The 22,075-nt window shown below is 41.4% G+C and overlaps 1 protein-coding gene and 1 long non-coding RNA gene across 4 annotated transcripts in view; one reads left to right on the forward strand and one right to left on the reverse strand.

Annotated features, from left to right (window-relative positions):
- Window positions 1-15,000, reverse strand: part of LOC105468204 (signal transducer and activator of transcription 1) — a 43,701-nt gene extending 28,701 nt beyond the window's left edge. Inside the window, exons 1-9 of one of the 3 annotated variants that reach the window (XM_011718256.3) lie at window positions 14,844-15,000; window positions 14,353-14,506; window positions 10,662-10,790; window positions 9,758-9,902; window positions 8,354-8,452; window positions 3,221-3,310; window positions 1,813-1,891; window positions 647-738; window positions 280-431 (exon numbers count right to left, since the gene is read on the reverse strand). In XM_011718256.3, the coding sequence (XP_011716558.1) occupies window positions 280-431; window positions 647-738; window positions 1,813-1,891; window positions 3,221-3,310; window positions 8,354-8,452; window positions 9,758-9,902; window positions 10,662-10,789 (785 nt within the window). In that variant the 5' untranslated portion in view covers window position 10,790; window positions 14,353-14,506; window positions 14,844-15,000. Of the gene's footprint in view, window positions 1-279; window positions 432-646; window positions 739-1,812; window positions 1,892-3,220; window positions 3,311-8,353; window positions 8,453-9,757; window positions 9,903-10,661; window positions 10,791-12,419; window positions 12,557-14,352; window positions 14,507-14,843 lie in introns of those variants that run through there. The other 2 variants (XM_024788623.2, XM_071073102.1) reach the window with 2 other exon arrangements.
- Window positions 15,001-15,128: 128 nt separating this feature from the next.
- On the forward strand, window positions 15,129-20,157 carry LOC105468203 (uncharacterized). The gene is made up of 3 exons (XR_979383.2): window positions 15,129-15,258; window positions 18,633-18,840; window positions 19,329-20,157. It is a non-coding gene; the product is annotated as an uncharacterized lncRNA (long non-coding RNA).
- Window positions 20,158-22,075: the final 1,918 nt, after the last annotated feature.

Raw genomic sequence — 22,075 nt, forward strand, 5'->3', positions numbered from 1 at the left:
CTATAATGACCATGTCACTGATGTTCTGTACAGTCAAACGACACATCCCATGGTACAGGAGTGATCCAAACCAAGTAGACGTGGCTGAACGTGGCAAGAGTCATGAATAACACTGTGCTTTCCAAGGGAGTGTTTCCAGGGTAAGCAGAAGCTGGATTACGTCAAACTCTATACCAACGTTTTAACAGGGTCCATTCAACTAACACAGCTCAAAGGTGCATTTATGAGTTTATGTGGTTAGCCAGTCAGCTGCCAGTTTTCCGCTTTGGAGAATCTTACCAGTTCTGCAGCTGATCCAGGCAAGCATTGGGCGGCCCCCCAATACAGGCGCTCTGCTGTCTCCGCTTCCACTCCACTAGTTCATCATTAATCAGGGCATTCTGGGTAAGTTCAGTGACATTCAACAACTCGATTATTTTGTGAACTACTTCCTAAAGGCAGTGGAAGAAACAAAGTGAAATAAACTCATTTTTAATCGCTGAATTTTAAAATATTTTTTAAAAGAAAAGCAAATATCATTTCATTCTCAACTGGGGCTCTAAGCCAGGAGGTTATAAAAATAATTTTTCTTCTCTTCTAAATTTTGATTCCATTATTTACAGTCTATAACAAAAGCGGCATGCTGTTCTGGAAAGTAAATAACTACCTTTCTTTTATTGTCAAGCATTAAATACATCTTCTTGAGTAACAGCTGTTCTTGTTTCTGATCACTCTTTGCCACACCATTGGTCTCGTGTTCTATAAATTGAGAGACAGCCAGTAAATATATTTATATAAAGAAGACAAAACCAACAAAAGCCAAGATTCATATAAATATAGGATAAAGATGACACAAATGCTGCCCAGTGACAGGTCAAAGTTTGGCTTTCTTCAATCTTTATTAAACATGAAAAAAGTCCTAAGTATAACAACTAGGCAAACTGAAACAAAATACTTGTTTTCAGTGGCCCATGTAAATCAGACATAGTAGTATCTGCCACTGAAGACACTGTCAGGTAATTACCTAAATAAATGTAAATAACAGAATTCAAAACTTCAGGTAAAAAATGTATACAAAGCGTATCTGTAGCTTTCAAAGAGAAGCAGATGATTAGGAAGCGGTAGCTGAAGTTGCTGTCTCTTATACTTTTTACCTAAATCATACTGATAATCTCTGCCTATGAACCATGCTATACCCCAGATGATGAATACAGCAACAGCAGTGCCTTACATGTTCCACACAATGCACATTCTTGAGTTCTTTTCTGTTGCTACTCTCATTAAAAACATCAACAGTAACAAAATAGAGTAAAACTGCTTTAAAACATGAGAAAAATAATGAGCTCATCTGCAGTGTACACATGTGGACACGCCATGTTTGAAGAAACTCGAGATATCAGGGCAGGGGAACTCCACATATCTATCACTCTGTGTCAGTCTGTGTCAGTGGGCTAGGTGCAATAAATAAGCTGAGTAACACATAACCAGTAGTTATCAAGTAGGGAGCACTGACCCCTAGGGGACTTTTGGTAATCTCTGGAGACAGTTTTGATTGTCACTAGTGAGGGCTCCTGGGTAGTGCTACTGGCACCTGGTGGGTATAAGTCAGGGATGTTGCTAAACATTCTACAATGCCAGGACAGCCCCCACAACAAATTAGCTACCCCAAAATGTCAACAGTATTGGATGTTAAGAAACCCTGGCCTGGGTTATCAAGGAAGAATTCAGAGTCATAAAATACTCGGCAAATAGAAAGGAGTAATCATCTTCGTTATCTAGTGTAAACAGAAAAAATCACAGCCAATGGGCACCACTTCAGTTGTGAACCCTTACCTCTGTTCTGCAAGGTTTTGCATTTGAAGTCATATTCATCTTGTAAATCTTCCAGGCTCTTGATTTCATGCTCTATACACTACAAATAAAGATGTAAACATGTTTTCTACTGATCAGCAACTTCCAGATACTTTAGGCAACAGAGTATTGCTTCTATGAAACCCAGAGAAACATGAAAACAATTCCAGCTCCCTCAAAAAGAGATCTGATTTGGAGAGTTCTAATCATACACATGAAATAATTTCTATTTCATTAATAAGTATGTAATAACACTTTTAAAAAAGCCAACATACAATAATTCTCAAACTGATTTGTATGTCCTTAACCTGGTTCCAGCACCTAAATTTTGATTCTTTCTCATCATTTTGAGACTACCTCTGAGATTATTTAAAAACTCCATTGTGAAGCCCACAGCAGTGGGGGGAAAAGCTCATAGAAAATTTCCTCATTCCTTCCAAATAAGTAAAGTGACCATACATCTCTGCTTTACTGGGACAGACCTGGTTTCATACTTGCTATAATTATAAACAGTGCCCTCTTGGCAGCTCAAATGCATCTCCACCTGGACAATAAATTGTATGTGCATTCTACAAATAAGCATCATTTGTTTGAGATTTGGTCACATTTCCACATATTCTTCTCTGGATTTCCATGGCTATTTCTGGACTGGGCTCACTCGGTTTCTACTTTAATGAAATGCTTCCCTAGGAGACCGCAGGATAAAGTTGCTCCAAAGAATGTGGAGTTTCGAAAGATGCTGTCTGAGGCATACAGTCAAGGCCGTACTGGTGTTACCCAGAGATCCACAGAGGACCAAACTCCTAAGCTGGAAGGCCTTTTCCACAAACACAGGCTTGTGTGAAAAAGAACTCCTCAACCTCTCCCCGCACCAGCCCTAACAGTGGAGAGGAGTAAATGCGGGCCATTGAGGGCGCCAGAGCAGCCCTCTTCTTCCATAAATTGACTTGGAAGTTTTATCCTAAAATCACTGTGGATGTCTTAATCAGAAATGTATCCAAATTTCGTTCAATAAAATGTATTTTTGTTCCTCTTCCAAGTCTTAGGATAGAACAGACGACTGGGAAAGATGGGCCATGTTTATCCTGGGGCACTGTGATTTGAGAGATGTGAACATAAAGGCCCATTTAGAGCAGCAACATCTCATTTACTGGGTACTGGGAAAAGTCAACATTTACTGCATGATCTTTCAGGGAAGAAAAAGATAAACTCAATGTTTGGCAGTTTTAAGAGGCCATTCAAAAAGTCTACTTACAGCTTGAGACTTCTGCAAAATTTTTCTTCCCAACTACTTAAAAGACTGAACTCAGTTACTAGGTTTACACCCCAAGCGACTGAAACCTTTTTTCCCCACAGAAAGTTTCAGAATAAATGCATGTGTATTACTCACCATAACCTTGTCCTTCACATTTCTGACTTTACTGTCAAGCTCTTTCTGTTTGTCTAACATCACCGTGCTCTGAATATTCCCCGACTGGGCCTGTAATGGGAAGGGCGTGATTACAGTCATCGTTTTCTCCAGGGTGTGTACTTGCTGGTTACACTCCAAAGTCAAGTCCCCATCTGCCTTCCAGACCTTCTGACATATACTACAGGCTTCCCGCTTATGTGTCAGTAAGAAATTTTTCCCAAGGCCCTGGAAAATGCTGGCAAACTGTTAACAAGGCTACAAAAAAACTAGGCTCAATTCATGTCTAAAATAAACAGTATTTCTGGGAGTTTCCATTAATTCATACAGTTACATGGTACCACACTAGAATTTAGTTCAGGGTTTCTCAAATACTGTACACAAGATTATTCTTATTAACCCTGTCCTTATTTATCGTAAAGTTTTCTGATTCAAAGTGTGGTCCTCAGACCAGCAGCATCTCACCACCTAGGATGGAAAATCTAGGTGTTGGAAAATCTCAAGGGCTAGTATGATTATGGAATCAGAAAAGCCTATTTTAAGACAATCCTGGGTGATCCAGAGGTATACTGAAATATGAAAGCATTCCATTAAGGCCATCAATGAAAATCTGCTACTATAAAGTCAATAATGAATATAAACCCAGACTTGCCCAGGAGAATTCAGTCCTACTTTTGATAATCAGAACACTCAGAAGCGACAGGGTCTACTTGCTTCATACACCAGATGTACCCTGCACATACTAGGTACTAAGTAAATGTCAGGCAATGTTCTAGGCTCAGGTGTTAGAGAGGTAACCAGTGGTCCCTGTTCTCCTAGAGATTAAATTCTAGAAAGATGTTATTTTTTTCAGAGTTAAATCCCCCACACAGCAGAAACTGCGTTTGTCAGCCTTTCTTACACAGTGCCCTATACAGCACAGATTCTACGGGGGTGTTTTTACATATTCGATTGTATCAATCTTTTCTTCTTTATGCCTGGAATTTTCCTTATACCAGAAAGCCTTTCCCTATTGACATTATGGCATTCATTCATTTTTTTTTCCCTAGCACTTGCAAGGTTTCCTTCTTTTTCTTTTTAACTTTTGGATCGCTGATATATTTGTCTGTTCTCATGATCAGTGTGAAGTATGGGCCCACTTTTTGCTTTCACTTTTTTTCCAATTAGCTTTCCATTTGTCTTAACAACATTGACTGAAAAGTCCATTATTTTCCCCAGTGCTCTGAGCTGCCAGCTGTATCACATAAATTTCCATATGCACATGGGTTTCCTTCTAGATTTTTCTCTTCTTTTCCATTGGCCTGTTTATTCATAAGCCTGAACCCTTGAAGGATATTGGACTACAGAGGATTTATAGTCTATCTAGTAGGGCCAGTCCCATTTCATTGCTCTACTTGTTCAGAAGTTGCCTTGCTATACTTGCATGTTTATTTTTTATAAATTTCAGAACCAATTTGTATAGCTCCAGAAAACAACTTGTTGGTATTTTCATTGGAATCACATTAAAATTACAAGTAAACTCAGGGAGAGCTAATATCTTTATGATGCTATTTTTAATTCTTATGCTTCTAATGGTTTTCTCTTGTCTAACTGCATTGGCCAATATCACCAATACGATGCTAAACAGCAGTGGAAACACAGCACCCTTGCTGTGTTTCTGACTTACTGGAGTTTTCCCAGTTAAATAAGTTACTGTCTCTAGAATGGAGAGATATATATTTTTGTATGTTAAAGAGGTATCCATTAATTCCTATCTTATTCAATGTTTTTATCAGAAACGAGCATTGAATTCTGTCAGGTCTTCTCAGCTTCTGTGGAATGAAGTAAATGCTTTTTTCTCCTTGTAGCTATTAATTTAGTGAATTGCATCAATAGGTTGCCCAGTCATGGTCTACCCTTGTGACCTATAATAAATCATATTTGGTCATGTCTTTTCTTAATGTAGTGTTTAATTCTGATCCCTAATATCTTATTGGGGACTTTTATATTGATACTCATAAGTAAAATTGGTCCACAATTTTTTGTTTTATCTTTATCAGGCATACATCATCAAAGTTATTCTCTCTTCAGAGGAAGTTTTCCTTCATGTTATATATTCTCCAATAGTAGAAGTTCAAAGCATGTGAATTGTATCAGCTGTAAAGTGCGCAATAGAAATACATGAACGTTATTGGTATCCTCTGTAAGTCCAAGGTGCCACATATCACTAAGTGACAAAAGGAGTTTCTCTGGGCGGTCGGGATGAGTTGTCACTTTAAGAAGTTCCATACAGCTTTCTGCCTATGCAGGGAAATCTCTGCTGTTGTCTAATTCTGATATGGTTTGGATCTGTGTCCCCGCCCAAATCTCATGAATTGTAATCCCCAGTGTTGGAGGTGGGGCCTGGTGGAAGGTGACTGGATCATGGGGACGGTTTCTCATGAATAGTTTAGCACCATCCTCTTGATACTATTCTCGTGATCATGAGTTTTCACAAGATCTGGTTAAGTGTAGAGCACCTCTCCCTGGCTTCCTCCTGCTCTGGCCATGTGATGTGTGTGCTTCCCCTTCACCTTCTGCTATGACTGTAAGTTTTCTGAGGCCTCCCCAGAAACTGAGCAGATGCCAGCACCATGCTTCCTGTATAGCCTGCAGAACCGTAAGTCAATGAAATCTCTTCTCTTATAAATTACCCAGTCTCAGGTATTTCTTTATAGCCATGCAAGAACAGACTAATACAACTTCTAAGCCAGCAGGACGTGGGCACTGTATCCTGTGGGCTTTGTAACAGCTGGGATACTACACCTAGGGAGAGAGACTAGGTCACTAGAGAATTCTGACTTCCCAGGCCTCCTCCCAAATGACCAAGGCTCGGTTTAGAGAACAGGGATATAAACAACGACTGTAAGAGAGCCGCTATCCCCAGCTTCTACCTCCCCTTTCTACTGACTTGCTGGGAGATGCTTGGTGGAAAAACCTGGTGACTGTGGCAGGGCCTAAGAAACCTCCTGCTTCCAACTTGGGCAGTAGTCCCTCCAAGTCACTCAAACCCTTGGTATTCTCTTACTCCTTCCTCTCATCCCTCCCTGCTTCCCTCCACCCTGCTCCCATCTCCTGCTAAGCAGATGCTTGCCTGCTCCTGTACACTTTAGTACTGAAACCACTTTCATAGTGAGTCCTTAACTTTTTAACTTTCTAAGAAACCAGGAGTACTGAAACCACAGGAATGTCAAACATTGAAGTTGGAAGGGACTTCAGCTGTCATTGACTCTTACTTTCTCATTTCACTACTGTACCTCTAGAGACCTTGTCTGGATGGGAACTTGGTTACTCACAGGCCCCAGATCAAACAAAGTCTTCTGCTTAGGAAGGGGGTCCTTTTCAATGGAATGAGCAGTAGTCCAAGTAAGGGAATAGGCACTTCATGGGTGTGAGAAGTTCCAGCCAGAAAGCCCTCACATCCCATCCCATAGATTAGAAAACTGAAGAGCGACTTCTCCAGTGAACTAGTTTCAGAGTTGGACAATACTGGGTTTAAATTCCAAACCTACTTCTCATTAGCTCTGTGGCCCTGAGCAAAGTACCTGACCTCTAAACCGCAGTTTTCTCATCTTTAAAATGGGGATAAGAATACCTACCTTCAATGACAGTTTTGAAAGTATTTACTCAAACGAAATAATGTTTATAAAGTGCACAGCACAGGGCCTGCAACATGATATGCACTCAGCATATGGTAACCATTAGTCCTTAAGAACACAAAGACGGAACAGCAAAGGGAAGCTTAGAATCGACCTCATGTCTTTCCCTCCCACCTGAAAGAAAATCTCCCTATCCCTTCAAACCCTATGGACCTAAATTTTTGTCCAGACACGCAATTAGTTTATTCACCACAAATAAAAAAAGAAAGAAAAAAACTTAGTGTGCTGTAAGACAGCACACGAAACATTTATAGTCTACTAGAGTGTGGATAGCACAATATTCTCTTAAATCTGTTTTCTAAAAGCTCTTACATTAAAACAAAAAATAATGGGAACAATAATTTCCCATCTCAGCATGTCTACAGACTGGGACAAATGCTCAGGCAGTGCGTGGAGACTTGCATCTTCCACCACACTTAAACTGTCTCCCTCTCCACTGTCGCACAGTTCACTTTGGTAGTTATTTGTTGGTGAAATGCACACGGGACGCATACTGTGTCCTCTGGCATCCGTATAGGAATGGGCTCCTCTAGAACAATCCATAACATTGGATTGTTGGCTTGTTGTCACCACCCCACTGCTCAAGAAAGGAATACTAAATGCCATAGCAACTTCAAAACTCTGCTGAACCCTGACAGCTAGGAAGGTTTGTATTAGGATTAATAAAACAATGATCAAAAATCTTGATACTAGTACAACTCTGACTCATTGACTGTTTGATGTCTTGAATATTTAATAGGTATCTTGATCTTGCTCAAAACAAAGCCCTTGATTTTCCCATCAGCCTCTTCTCTCCACAAACCTACTGTGTCCTACAAAACTCCTGCCCCTGCCTGCTCCTTGCCTTCCCAGCTCTGTGAACAGCATTATCAGTTTTCAAGGGGTTCTAGTAGCTGCTGTAGAGCCATCATCCTTGACTTTCTGCTCACTCCTGCATCTAATCCGTCAATATAAGGATCCTTCTATATTGGCACCACATCCAAAGCATAACCTGAATCTGTCCACCTCTTCCTACCTCCACCGATTCTACTGAGCGCAAGCTTCCACTGCCTCTCCCTTGGACAGCTGCAAGAACTCTCTATTTGCCTGCTTCCATTCCTGCGCCAGCAACTCAGAGGCCTTTCCTGATTCTGGTCTAAAGGAAAAACCCTACTCCCAGCAACTCCATGAACTCAGCATGTTATCTTCTCAGCACTTTATGCTACCCGGAAGTATCTTGTTTATATGTTGTCTCTCTCCTCGTTAGAACTTAATTCCATTAGATTAGGATCTTTCTTAAAGCCTGGTTCTATAAAATCTCTAAATCTGATTCTCCCACTTCTTGGGGCTATAAAATTAGAGACATTCACCATTGCTTTGATGTGGGCCCCAATAGTATTTGATGAATGAATACATTTTGAATTTATTACAATTTTTGTGTTCAGTGAGAAAAAAGTACCTGATTAAACCTCTGGGCGTTTTCCAGAATTTTCCTTTCTTCCTTCAGACAGTTGTAAATGATCATAGACATCTGGATTGGGTCTTCCTGAAAATTATCCTAGATTTGAGGGGTTAAAACAAAAATAAATTAAAATGCAGAATGTTTACATTATTGTGTATTATAAGTTGATATGAATTTGTTTATATTCTCTGAGAAACCTCATCTCTCATCTGTTAAATTCTATATAAGCTATGTTTGTTAAAATCAAAATATTTCTTTCACAAATTATGACAAAAATTGCTTTAACTTTCTAAGTGCAGGTACCTAAAGTACTTTTGGAGTAAACAAGTATTTTCACATATGGTTCATATAATATTTTTACTTTAATATCTTTCCATATTTCTTGAGGCCAATTATCTTCTGTTAGGATCCCAAGACAATGCAAATGATATGAAAACTATACATGGCATCCCTCAATGAATGCATCTGTTGGTCTAAGCTTTGAACCAGACCAAAGATATTAATTTAGGTTTTTCTGTTGTCATTGTCAAAGCTAGTTTGCAAAACACTGGCAATAATGGCTCTTTATACAGGTGCATTCATGCAAGGTCTGTATGAGAGCAAATTTCTGTAAAGTTAATTTGATTTCCCTACTCACTGGTATATAAAATTGTAAATACATTCACAAAGGAAAAAAAAAAAAACAAACAACTTCCAATTACCTAAGCTGAAAAGTTCAGTTGTATTGTATGAAAGAAGAAAATGATAGCTTTCACCTCCATTAAAACAGAAAAGTTCTGTTATTACAGGACATAAATATGATAGCCAGGCCAAGGGCATGCTGGGAGTACATTTGAAGAACTCCTAAAACTCTGTAGCATGTTCTCTCATGTCTGGATCTTTCTTTGACCTTTTCTTCCAGGAGAGGCTAACTCCACCAGAAGCAAGGCAAGGTGGAGTTTAGTTCCTGAAGTCACCCCTTCCTCAGGTGAAAGTCAAACCTTTCCGGACTTATTCCTCATTTGCATAGCAAGGACCTGAACCTAACCACTAACGTTCCCTGGAGCTTTAATATACTACTATAGATCACTGCTCTTAAAATGCAGCCCCTTTTCTTTGGTTTAAATATTGACTGTTTTTAGTAAAACAAGATTATAGCATCACATTTTTCTCAGAATTACTGACACCTAAGAGGTGATACATTTAACCCTGAAAATTCCTTCTGTGTTTATAAAATGAATTGATCTTATTTTACTTATGCTATATTTACTGATACTATAAATAATATAAATGGAGTTGTTTAGTCTCTGTTACTTCTCTAAATACCACGAAGTGTATGCTCAATTGTATTTGCTGAATGAAGAAAACTGCCTTCCATCAACATGAGAACATTTCAACTAAAACACAAAAACCAGGTCATACCTGAAGATTACGCTTGCTTTTCCTTATGTTATGCTGTAGCAAGAAGTTATTCTCCAAAGAAAAGCGACTATATTGATCATCCAGCTGTGATAGGAGGTCATGAAAACGGATGGTGGCAAATGAAACATCATTGGCAGCGTGCTCCCTAGGAGATTTAACATTTACACATTTCATTCTAGAACTAAATGTCTACGTAAAACAGACAAAACAAATGTTGGTTTCCTTATTGAAATTATTAAAAACAATTTAAGTATTTTCTTAGGTTTATTTTCTTCTTCTGAAACTGATACTGCTTTTAGCAGTAGTTTATGTGGTATTTCTCTTATGTGCAATCAGCATGAAAAATTCTAGAGCTCTAAGAGATCGTGCATGACACTATTCATGGTGACTATCTCTGGAGGGGGAAAAGTCAACAGGGGACCCCTCACTTTCTATGTCAAATACTTTCAGGACGTTTAAAATATATGCAACTAGCAAATAATACATTTTAAAGTAGAACACCCATCAGTTAAAAAAAAATCCCCTTAATTTTACTACCTTCTTCATATTTCTAATCAATGTTTAACCATTAATTTGGCTTTATTTCTTTTAAGTTTCTTTTTTCTATAGTCTGGATCCTAAGTTGGAAACTAATTGGTGTCAGCATTATCTAACTTGTCCAAAGCATTTAGGAGTATCTATCATAAATTAAATTTGACAAAACTACATAAAAGTGCTTAATGACTAATATACTTAACTTTGTTGAGACACATGTCATTTTTTAAATCAATAAACTTATCTACAACAAATAATCCCAGTGGCCATTGATGGAATTCATCTTCCAGTAAACATGGCCCCACGTCACTTCATCAACAAGTATTTTTAAGGTGTAAACTTCTTCTTCTATCTAGTGAATTTTCCTTACCAGTCTTGCTTTTCTAACCACTGTGCCAGGTATTGTCTGATTTCCATGGGAAAACTGTCATCATAAAGCTGGTGAACCTGCTCCAGGAATTTTGAGTCAAGCTGCTGAAGTTCATACCACTGAGACATCCTATAAAGAAAAAGAATATACATTCTTTCCACGTATATGGAAACCACAGCTTCAAAGAAAGCCTTCTTGGCATCAGGTTGTACTCTTAAATATCTTGCTTAATCCAAAACATAGTTTGTCCCAGAAATATTTTATTTAAATGGCATTTATAGTCTAAAGCCTCTTTTTAATTGACTTTGGGGATCAACTTTTTTTCTCCTCCACGAAACACATCTTCAGGTCTTTGCTTGTTGTCCACATATCAGGGCAGCCTTCTCTGGCCTCCTTATTTAAACTGCAACCACCTCCCGCCCTGGAAACATGCATGCCTTTCTCTTCCCTGGTTTATTTTTCTTCATAGTACTTACACGACCATCTGACCTACCACATTTTTTATTTTGATTATTGTCTGGTTTCCCCACCTGAAGGGATGGATGTTGGTGGAGGATTTTGTGCACTGGTGTATCCCCAGAACAATGTCAACCACATAGTAGGTATTCAATAAACACGCCTTTAAAATGAATTTGTGATTTTATCAAATAAACACATGAAAAACATTATTTTAATTAGACTTGCTTTAAGACAAATCACATGACTCTCCCAAAATGCTCTCCTACAAATCACAGTACATTTGTAATTTAACTCAAATATTTTTAAACGGCTATATTTATGATTCATATGGTAAAATTCATTATTTTTGTTATACACATTTAGAAAGATATATTTTCCTCTTTGCCTACTACAAACAATAAATCTGGCATAAAGAAGTAATGATTTTTAAATATTAAAACAACATCATTAAATGTCAATTAAAAGGATAAAGTAACACTTATCTCTTTGGAAAACTGTTAAGTCCATTTTTATACAGTTTTCCTAAAGATTAAAAATCACAACAAAAACTTGATATAAGGAAGTCCGAAAATCCATTAGGAAAACGGAAAGTTTTCCATGACCATCAAGTAACTTAGGATTTACATCAGCACACAGCTGGCGATAGGCAGAGTGGACACAAGGGAATCTTGCCCTGCCAGACCTCTGGGGAAGGGGTCTGGATTTTCAAGTAGGGCATGGAAGAGTATCTATGCATTCTTGTAGCCAAGTACATGTATGAAGGCATGAAGTCACGCCTAGTCCAAAAATGTCCTTCCAAAGGAGCATGAGGAAATGTCTGGACTATAAAGCTAGTTATCATCATAAATACCAGTAGAAATGGACCCAAGCCCAGCCCCTTGACACTCCTGCTGTAGCAATTTGATTTTTTTCAGTTCAATTTTATTTTACCTGAGTGGAAAAATCTGTGGCTCTCTCCCTTCCTGCTTGGTAACTAATAAGGATGTGCCTAAAGCAGATATGCTGGACTGTCAGCCAATGGGAGCTGCAACGTCTCTTATTAGCCAAGTGAACCCAGGTAACTTACTCCCCTATCAACAAGGTGGTTGTGTGTGTGTGTGTGTGTGTGTGTGTGTGTGTGTGTGTGTGTGTGTAGTAGATAGGAACTTGCTCTGTCATCCAGGCTGGAGTGCAGAGGCACGATTATAGTTCAGTGCAGCCTCCAACCCCTGGACTAGAGCAATCCTCCCACCTCAGCCTCCCAGTGAGCTCAGACTGCAAGTGATATGGTTTGGTTCTACATCCCCACCCAAATCTCACCTCGAATTGTAATATAATTCCCACGTGTTAAGGGCGGGACCAGTGGAGGTAACTGAATCATGGGGGCAGTTTCCCCAATGCTCTTCTCGTGATAATGAGTGAGCCTCATGACATCTGATGGTTTTACAAGCATCTGGCATTTCCCCTGCTTGCATCCACTCTCTCCTGCTGCCCTGTGAAGAGATGCCTTCTGCCATGCAGAACTGTGAGTCAATTAAACCTCTTTTCTTTACAAATTACCTAGTCTCAGGCAGTTCTTTATAGCAGCATGAGAACAGACTAATACAATAAACATGAGCCAAGATGCCTGGCTAATTTTTAAATTTTCTGCAGACAGCCTCTTGTTATGTTTCTGAGGCTGGTCTCAAACACCTGACCTCAGGCAATTCTTCCACCTCAGCCTCCCAAAGTGCTGGGATTACAGGCGTGAGCTTCCACACCCTGCTGCAGTTGGTTGTTAAGGCTGGATGAGCTAGTACATATGTAGCACCTGGCACAGAAGAGGTGAATTAATAAGCTCATGTTTGGGTGGGAGAGGTGGCTCACGCCTGTAATCCTAGCACTTTGGGAGGCCAAGGTGGGCGGATTGCCTGAGCTCAGGAGTTCAAGACCAGCCTGGGCAACATGGTGAAACCTTGTCTGTAGTAAAGTACAAAAAAAATTAGCCGGGCATGGTGGTGTGCACCTGTAGTCCCAGCTACTGGGGAGGCTGAAGCAGGGGAACTGCTTGAACCCAGGAGGTGAAGGGTGCAGTGAGCCGAGATCGCGCCACTGTACTTCAGCCTGGGCGACAGAGCAAGACTCCGTCTCTAAATAAATAAATAAATAAATAAGCTCATGTTCACAAATCTGGAGTCAGTCTCATCTTCTCACAGAACCTGTTACCAACTCACAAAACCTGTTACCAACTCAGAGAGTGGCATGGCCATCTCCCAATCACCTAGCTCAAATCCCAGATTTAGAGTTGATTGTTTCCACTCCATCCCAAGACCTGCTGCCTTCCTGTCTCCGACATTCTACCTTCCCAATCCAGCCTCTGCTGCACACAGATTGGACCACATCAATCTCCTGTGCAAAAATCCTATGATTTGCCCATTCCTAGGCGGATTTCCAACCCACCCCATCTTCATCCATCAACAAAGCAAACCAGTCACCACATCATTTACTGTTTTTCAACGGTGCCCAACACTTCTGCTTTGCTCCAGCTACTCGCCCTTGGAACAGCCTCTCCACGAATTTTTGCATCTCTAAATCCTACAGCATTCAACGCTATGTACAAAAGTCCCTTCTTTCATTAAGTTGTCTGAGACTCACAATTAAGCTTTCTTTGACTCGTGTCTCACTGAATTCTGTACCTCTATTAGAGCATCAGTTCCAGTTTTCCTTGTAAAGCTCTGTGATGCCTCCAGAGACCCTGGAGCGGAAGGTGGGTGAGGTGTGGTGGGGGTGGAGTAGTGGGGGTATTTTCCTTTTTAACATCTTACGGACCTTGGACAGTGAGCTGCCTACAGTATGGGCTCAAAACAGTTTGTTGAATTCAAATTGTGTATATTTCAGATGGAATTAGAAACTAAAAAGCAAACCATATTATGATCTCACAAGTGTGAGTCCAGCATCCTCGTTTAGCAATGGTTGCACAATGGACTGTGCTGGAGGCTCAAGTCCTATTTCTGTTCTATGAAAACAACTCCCTATCTATACAAACAACATTCAAAGCACAATCAACCACACCTCTGCATACCTACCCCAGAACTCTTCAGAAAATTTTTTTTAAGAGTAATTATATTATTTTGGGGGTGGGGGGTCTGCAAAAACTAAACATCACTTTTAAACTCTAGGAAGACATTAAGCCCTTCCATCTTTAAACATAGAAACATAATTAAGATTCCGAAGCCATGTACTCATTCATGTGATCCCATGAACATTTACTGACCTGCCACCTTGTGCCCCAACAAGGGCGTGGGGATTCAACCAAAGGAGCAGCTACACACAGCACGTTAGGTGCCAAGACTGTCGAGGTTGCATGCACAGAGTGCGAATGTTAACCCAGACAGCTCTCGAGGATGGCATACAGCAAATGAAACTTTCTGCGAAAAGAAGAAAATGTGACTGATGGAAAGGGGGGTGGAAACGGGAGAAAGTGAGGGTAAATGGGAAGGTGCAGTGCCTTCTAGAGGAAAATTCCATTTCACAAGTCCTCTTTACTGCCAGAGCACGACTGGCAAGGGCAATCGTGCTGAGCAGTGCCATCTCCGAGAACAGGGGGCACTCCTCGCACTTGGAATACTCGGGACACGTTCTTTGGGTCACGGATTCGCGGGTCAGCACAGACGGCCCGTCCTCGCCCGGCGTCCAACTGCACGGCCCGAGGACTCCGTCCCGGCGCGTCCCACCCCCAGCACCCGGAACCTCACGGCCACTCACTCTGCGCGCAGGATCCGGAAGGGCTAGGCGTGGGGGGCGGCGGTGCAGCCTCTCCCGGGCGTGCCGGGCCGCCTCTGCTCGGTTTGGGGTCTGCCAGGCGCGGTCCCCCGGTGCAGCCAAGCCCCTCCGCAGACTCTGCGCTGGAAAGCGAAACTACCCGGCAGAAGAAAAAGCAGTGCCGGCGCCCGGCCCCCTTCCGCCCCCACCAATCACCGGGCGGCTCCGCGCTCAGCCAATTAGACTCGGCTGTTCCGCGGGCGCCACCGCCTCCCTCTGCGGGGCGCTGCTTCCTCGCGCGCTGGGTGTTTCCTCCGGCTTCGGGCAGGGCCGCTAGGGCGGTGACCTGCAGCCCGGTTCCGTGTTGACACGCTAGGTACTGGAGTTCTGTTTACATACCTTAGAGAACGACCAAAAGGTAACACATCCTCCTTGCTTCTTCCTGCCTCTGGCATTCTTTCTACATTGTCTCCACCTCCACTGTCAAACCATTATATGTTAAGGTAGTCAGGGTCCAGACATTCCTCAGCTTCTTTACCTGGACTTCTCCTAAAGGCTGTGCTGTGATGACCTCACCCACAGCTTCAATTTCTTTCTAGATGGAGGGGTCCTAAATGCTTATCCTGTCCACATCTCTCCTCTGAGCTTCACACCCACAACTCCCACTTGCTTCTCCACTTGTATGTGCAGTGAGCTCTACAAACTATGTTCAGAACCAAACTCATCTTTCTCCTGAAACATGCTCTTTTTCTAGAAATGGCACATGTCAGATACCTAGGATTCATCTTTGACATTGCCTTCTCCCTCACCTCTCAACACCTGATCCTCAAACCTTATTATTCTTCCTCCTAAATATTTCTCAAGTCTCATTTACTCTGCTCCATTTCTTCTTTCTGCCGCCTCCCTTTTCTCTCTTTCCCATTACTGCAGTAGATTCCCGAATGGCTGCCTCACTTCAGCCCTTAGCTCCCTTTTAATCCATTCTCCATACAAGAGTTTGAGTGGTTTTTTTTGTTTTGTTTTTGTTTTTAACTGAAAAGCAGATCATGTCATTTGCCAACCTGAAAAATCCTTCCATGGCTTTTCTTTGCTCTTATAAAATTGAGTTTCTTAATACATACTATAAAACCCTGGTTTCTCTATCTCTTTCTCCAACCCCATAATATGCCACTCTGCTTTGCTTACTTCAGCATTTAGTTCTGCAAATAACCCAAACTCCCCAAACTCAGGGACTTCTCACTAGCGACTATTTGGAAAACCCCTTGAGCCAACATCTGCTTCACCCAACTCTTTGCTGGCTAACTCATCTTTTAGATCTTAGTTTAAAATCTCAGCTCAAATGTCACTTCTCCAGGTAGGCACTAATGAAGCCAGACAAACTAAATCTTCTTGGACTACATGCTCATAAAATCAATTGGTTCCTTCAAGTAGACGGGATTTGAGTCAAGCCTTGAATAATTAGGCACTTTGGGGTAGGAGAAGGATCTGAATAATTTCCCATGGATATACCTATATGTGTGTGTGTGTGAGGTTTTTTTTTTTTTTTTTTTTTTTTTTTATTCTTTGCACATCTATTTGTTCTTCTTGTCACAAATGCACCCTCACAAAGCAAGTTAGCAGTGAAAACAGCCGTCTCTGCAAAGAGATGCCAGGGCACCAAAAAGGTCCCTTCTGCTCTTACCCAAGGACCAACACAATGTTTTACTATTCTCTGAAAAAAGCTGTATTAATCCGTTTTTAACACTGTTAATAAAGACCTGAGACTGGGCAATTTACAAAATAAAGAGGTTTAATGGACTTACAGTTCCACATGGCTGGGGAGGCCTCACAATCGGCAGAAGGCAAGGAGGAACAAGTCGCATCTTTCATGGATGGCGGCAGGCAGAGAGAGAGCTTGTGCAGGGAAGCTCCCATTTTAAAAATGATCAGCTCCGTGAGACTCATTCACTATCACAAAAAGAGCACAGGAAAGTCTCGCCCCTATAATTTAATCACCTCCCACCAGTTTCCTCCCATGACAGGTGGGAATTGTGGGAGTTACCATTCAAGATGAGATTTGGCTGGGGACACAGCCAAACCATATCAAAAGCTGACTCTAGGAACGGTAGATTACATGTTAAAAATATTTTTTTCTGGTACTATAAAACTTGCACAGATATTAGCTTCAATATTCATGAAGGAATTAAATAATTCTAATATCTGCAAATAGGATTATTTGGCACTCCAAATCCCAATTTGGATCATCAAGATCTATGGATGTTTCCTTCCTTACTCCCCTTTGTTTTAGCATCCATGACAATATCCTACCATAGGCCTTCATCACTTGAGAATTGCAATGCTATGCTAATCTCTAGGTATACTACCTTTTTCTAGTCTCTTTCTCCTTCACTATATTTGCCAAATTAAATTCCTTAAAATACTGCATTGATGTAGTCATTCCCTGCTCAAAAGCCTTAACAACTCTCCTTGCACGTATGATCAACACAAATGTTGTCTGCTAGTCTGGATCCTCCACAAAATGTCTCTTTCCTTCTTCCCAGCCTTTTCTGTCATTGTCCCATTTCCCAACTAACCTCGCCTACCTCCAACACTCCCCCCATGCTTTTAATTTCCTGATTTCTGCCCCTTTGTACATACTGAATGGCAAGTCTTGCCCCTTACTCTCTTCACTTACCAAATTCTTATCCACCTGTTAAAGCCCAGCCCAAATACTATATTCTCTTTCTAGAACCACCTCAACCTATAGCAATTAATCTGGGGTCTCTGAATGACCTAATAATATATGTGTCTATTTATTTGGACAATAACTATACACTTCCTAATATTATGGTTTTTGAAGTGTCCAATCCTTATGTCTCCAAGATTCAGTGTTCCTAAAGGATAAACTATTTATATTTTCTTACTGTATAACATATTGACTGCTTCAAAAAGCAATCAAACCAAAGCCAAACAAAAACCTAGAAATCCATAATTTGACAGATACAAATGTGTGATGGTTGCCTTGTAACAGTCAGCTTGGAAAGCTGTGTCTCTATATCAACAATGTCAAATTTGCAAAAGACACAAAACTAGAAAAAACAGCTAACACTATGTCTGTAGACTGCATTATTTTCAAATCTCTTCTGTCCCTTCCCACCCCTTGCCATGGTTCACTAAGGGTAGAGTATACCTCTCTGTGTGCTGTAACTCTGACCTTGGCCATGTGACTTGTTCCAAAGGAATATGGACAGTTGTGATGTATAGACCATCTGACCTGGTCTATAGGTCAACTGCATGTTCTTTGTAATCAACTTGTTCTTGTGTGCTCCTTCCCTCTGCTAAGAGACAGCATGCCTCAGGTACCCACGCTAAATCAAAATTCTCAATTATCTAAATATTCCAAAGGACTGCTGCTGGTCTGAAACCAACTGGATACTACGTATGTATGTATGTATGTATGTATGTATGTATGTATGTATGTATGTATGTATTGATGACACAGTCTCGCTTTGTCGGCCAGGCTGGAGTGCATTGGTGCAGTCTCGACTCACTGCAACCACCGCCTCCTGAGTTCAAGTGATTCTCGTTCCTCAGCCTCCCGAGTAGCTGGGATTACAGGCCTGCGTCACCAAGCCCGGCTAGTTTTTTGTATTTTTAGTAGAGTCGGGGTTTTGCCATGTTGGCCAGACTGGTCTTACACTCCTGGCATCGGGTGATCTGTCTGCCTCGACCTCCCAAAGTGCTGGGATTACAGGTGTGAACCAATGTGCCTGGCCTCAATTGGATAACACTTTTTTTTTTTTTTGAGACCAGGTCTCACTCTGTTGCCCAGGCTGGAGTGCAGTGGCACGATCTTGGCTCACTGCAACCTCCCACTCCTGGGTTCAAACGATTCTCCTGCCTCAGCCTCCGGTCAACTGGATAACATTTAAAACAATAAATGCAACTACTTGTATTGGATTTAAAAGAGCAACAAATGACAGGGTATACTTCGTCACCAGCAATCAATCAGAAGCAACAGGTAAGGTGAAATTTACTATTTTTCATCTCTGAACTGGTGTACAGACAAAGGAGAGTCAAGGACAGTGAGGAATCCAGAAACTACATCATATGATCAGTAACTGAAGTGAAGTCACCAGAGTAACTCATAAATTCACATGATGTTACAGTAGAAAGACTTAAGAACTACTCCATACTTCCCATTTGGAGGAACTCTATTTTGCTTGGAGAAAGGACAGTATCATTCCTAGTCTTCACTCACCTTTTCTTTTACACCCAAATCATTCAGTTGTATTTACTTAGTTACATCTGCTTGTTGCACAAAGCATTTAAAGCAACTTATAGCAGAAATATCTACAATAACTAGTGCAGCCTGCAAACCAAGGCAAAAAGATATCAGTTATATAGTTCTCATTACATGAAATTGAAATTAAGAAGGCTCTCCTGATAAATTATTTTCAATAATGTCCACATTATTCCCTGTTCTATTATTTCCCCACCCTGCCGCAGACGTGACATTGTGACATTTGGAGTCTAGGCCTCAAGAGGCCCTATACACTCTGCTCTCAGAACCCTGCCCAGCCTCCATGAGAAGTCCGGCTAGCCTGCAGGAGCATGAGAGACCACACAGACCACAGCTGAATCACAGCAGTTGTTCAAGTTTAGACCTCAGATTTATGAGAGAACCCAGGCAAGATAAAGTGGGGGCCTGACCCAGGTGAACTGAACTCCCCAGCATATCCTAGACTCACAAGCACTGATAAATGATGTTTTACCAAAGTTCTGGGAATAGTTTGGTCTGTTATGTAGCAATAGATCACTCATAAAGAATTTATGAAATGAAACAAAACATCCTACAACTGAATTCTAAAACAACTAAGTAAGCGGAACTTAATTAAGTGGAACAGGTCCGTTGCCCTTCCCAACCATGGGAATTTCTCCTGGAGTCGCTCATCCTCAAGGAATGCTTTATCTTTGTCCTTACCACATTCCTATAAAAAAAACTTACTGGCTCTGTGCGTTCTTTATAGCCTTGATCTATTTCAAAATGATAGCTACAAATCTGATGAACCAATCTATAGTAATATGTTTTTACTTTCCCTCTCCTTCCAGCTACCATTTTGTATTTCAGCCATATGTCCCCAATGTTTACAATAATATTATAAGCTAAATATCTGATAGTAGGAATTTCTAAAAATTCCAGTCAATGCCTCTTCACCTTTCCTCCTTTATGTCAGGCTTGCTATTATACTGTGAATGTCAGTTCATCAGTGTAAACTGTATTTGTTCATCTGTAATATAATAGAATTGAAATAAAAGATTTCTATCATTTCTTGTAGTTCTCTGGATTTGGGTTTTGTACAGTCACTTACCTGTCTTGGTGTGTGTATCTTCTTCCCAGTTAATAAGTACAAGAGGCCTCCTAGACAGCAGCTGCTTAAAATGCAGGGAAGCATATCATGGTTTGAACAAAACTGCACTATGTACATGACATATTTCATCTCAATATGAAGGAAAGCTATGAATACTTTTAGGAAAATGGCCATATGCAAGCAAGCTGTGTTCTTTACATGAAGGAAAAATAACACATCGACCAGAATTCTATTGATGATTATAATGTAGGGAACACAATCATTTTTTAGAAGTTTTTATAATATTCTTGAACTTACAGAAATCTGCTATAAGGAAGTGATCAGATATATATGAAAGCTTTATGCAGAATGATGTTCATAGCAGCTTCACTTATAATAGTGAAAAATCAGAAACCGAATTTTCCAACTGACAGTTAAAGCACAATTCATATAGTAGAATATCAAAGTTAGGCTTTCAAAGACTATTTAATTTCACATTGGAAAATATCCACGTATAAAATTAAATGAAAATGACGGAAAGAAAACATAGACAGCATTATCCTATTATTGTAATAATATATAGAAATGTAAATAAATGGAAACAGAAAGAGGGAAAAAGGAAAAATATTCTAAAATGCTAATGTTTCTGGGTAGTATATTACGTCTATATAATTTATTTTTAATGTTTACCATGACCACTATCACATTCGTGTTCAAAAACCGCTCAGAAATGCTTTGGAGCCCTAGCTTTCCGAACGCAGGGAGAGCAGCCTAGGCCTGCCCAGGCCCTTGGCTTTGCGCTGTGCAGTTTGAATCGCTTCGGAAACAGCTGGCCCGGAGCGCACGGCGGGAGGGACGCGACTGCTGGGAAGAGCCGCCCCACGTGCTTTCGGGGAAACTGCCGGGGAGCGAGAAGGAGTGGGATTGAGAAGAAACCGAAAAGCGAAAGTCAGAGCCTGCGGGAGCAGTACGCAGGCGCAGCGGGGCTTTCCGGCATCCGGCTTCCTCCCGGCGGTTTCCGCCGGGCGGGGGACCCCCTGCTTGCACGCTAGCCCTGGGGCTGGAGATCGGCTTGCTGGAGGCGGTCCCAGAGAGGCCGGTCCACGCGGCCTCGCACGCGCGAGTGTTAGCCCTGCACACGACGGAAGGCGGAGGCGCGGATGGCTGCCATTTCACCTTAAAGGGAGGGAGGGAAACGTGTCCTGATTTCTGCACCTGAGGTGCTGGAAACCTTACCCTTCCACTTCCACCATTTCTTTCCTTCTGCTGAAAAAGGTCTCTTTCACCTGCTTCACTTCGCTATCTACACAGTTTGCAATTGCACTAAGATCTTGTTCTGTCTGGTAAGCTCTGACTCTCAGCCTGCCTGGTCGCCTGTCGTAGAACCAGAGGTTGGGGGCTGGCAGTTTCTATAGGCGTCAGTAGGTCTGCGCCTATATAGGTCTGCGAGGGGCTTGCCTCTGTCTTCTGGGGTCTTCTCGCCCCCGTGCCTTCTCGGTTATGGTGATTATACCAGCAGGAATGTGGGAGAAGTATAATGGGGAATGCTTAGTCACTGGACAATGATTTCGAAAGTTTGGCTGGCCCAGGAAACACAGTTTTGTGTAATGTCTTGTTACTTACTCAATGGTTCTAGGAGGCACGAGACTGGGTTTCTTTGGGCTCTGCTCGCCTACTCTTAAGGGGCTCTGCCATCTTAGGGTGAACTCGGCACCCACCTAGAACCCCCAGTGTGTGAAAGGGCCTACCTCATTGGGCCCTAACCTCCAGCCTCTTGTGAGAGTGAGGACCAGCTCCCGCAATGGCTGCACACAAACAAGACCCTAAGGTACAGAGTCCTGCTATGCAAACAGACTTTTATTTTCCCCTGTTAGAACAACGCAGGACCAACTATGTAATTTGCAG

The sequence above is a fragment of the Macaca nemestrina genome, chromosome 11 (genome assembly GCF_043159975.1).
Source record: "Macaca nemestrina isolate mMacNem1 chromosome 11, mMacNem.hap1, whole genome shotgun sequence".
Classification (NCBI taxonomy): Eukaryota; Metazoa; Chordata; class Mammalia; order Primates; family Cercopithecidae; genus Macaca; species Macaca nemestrina.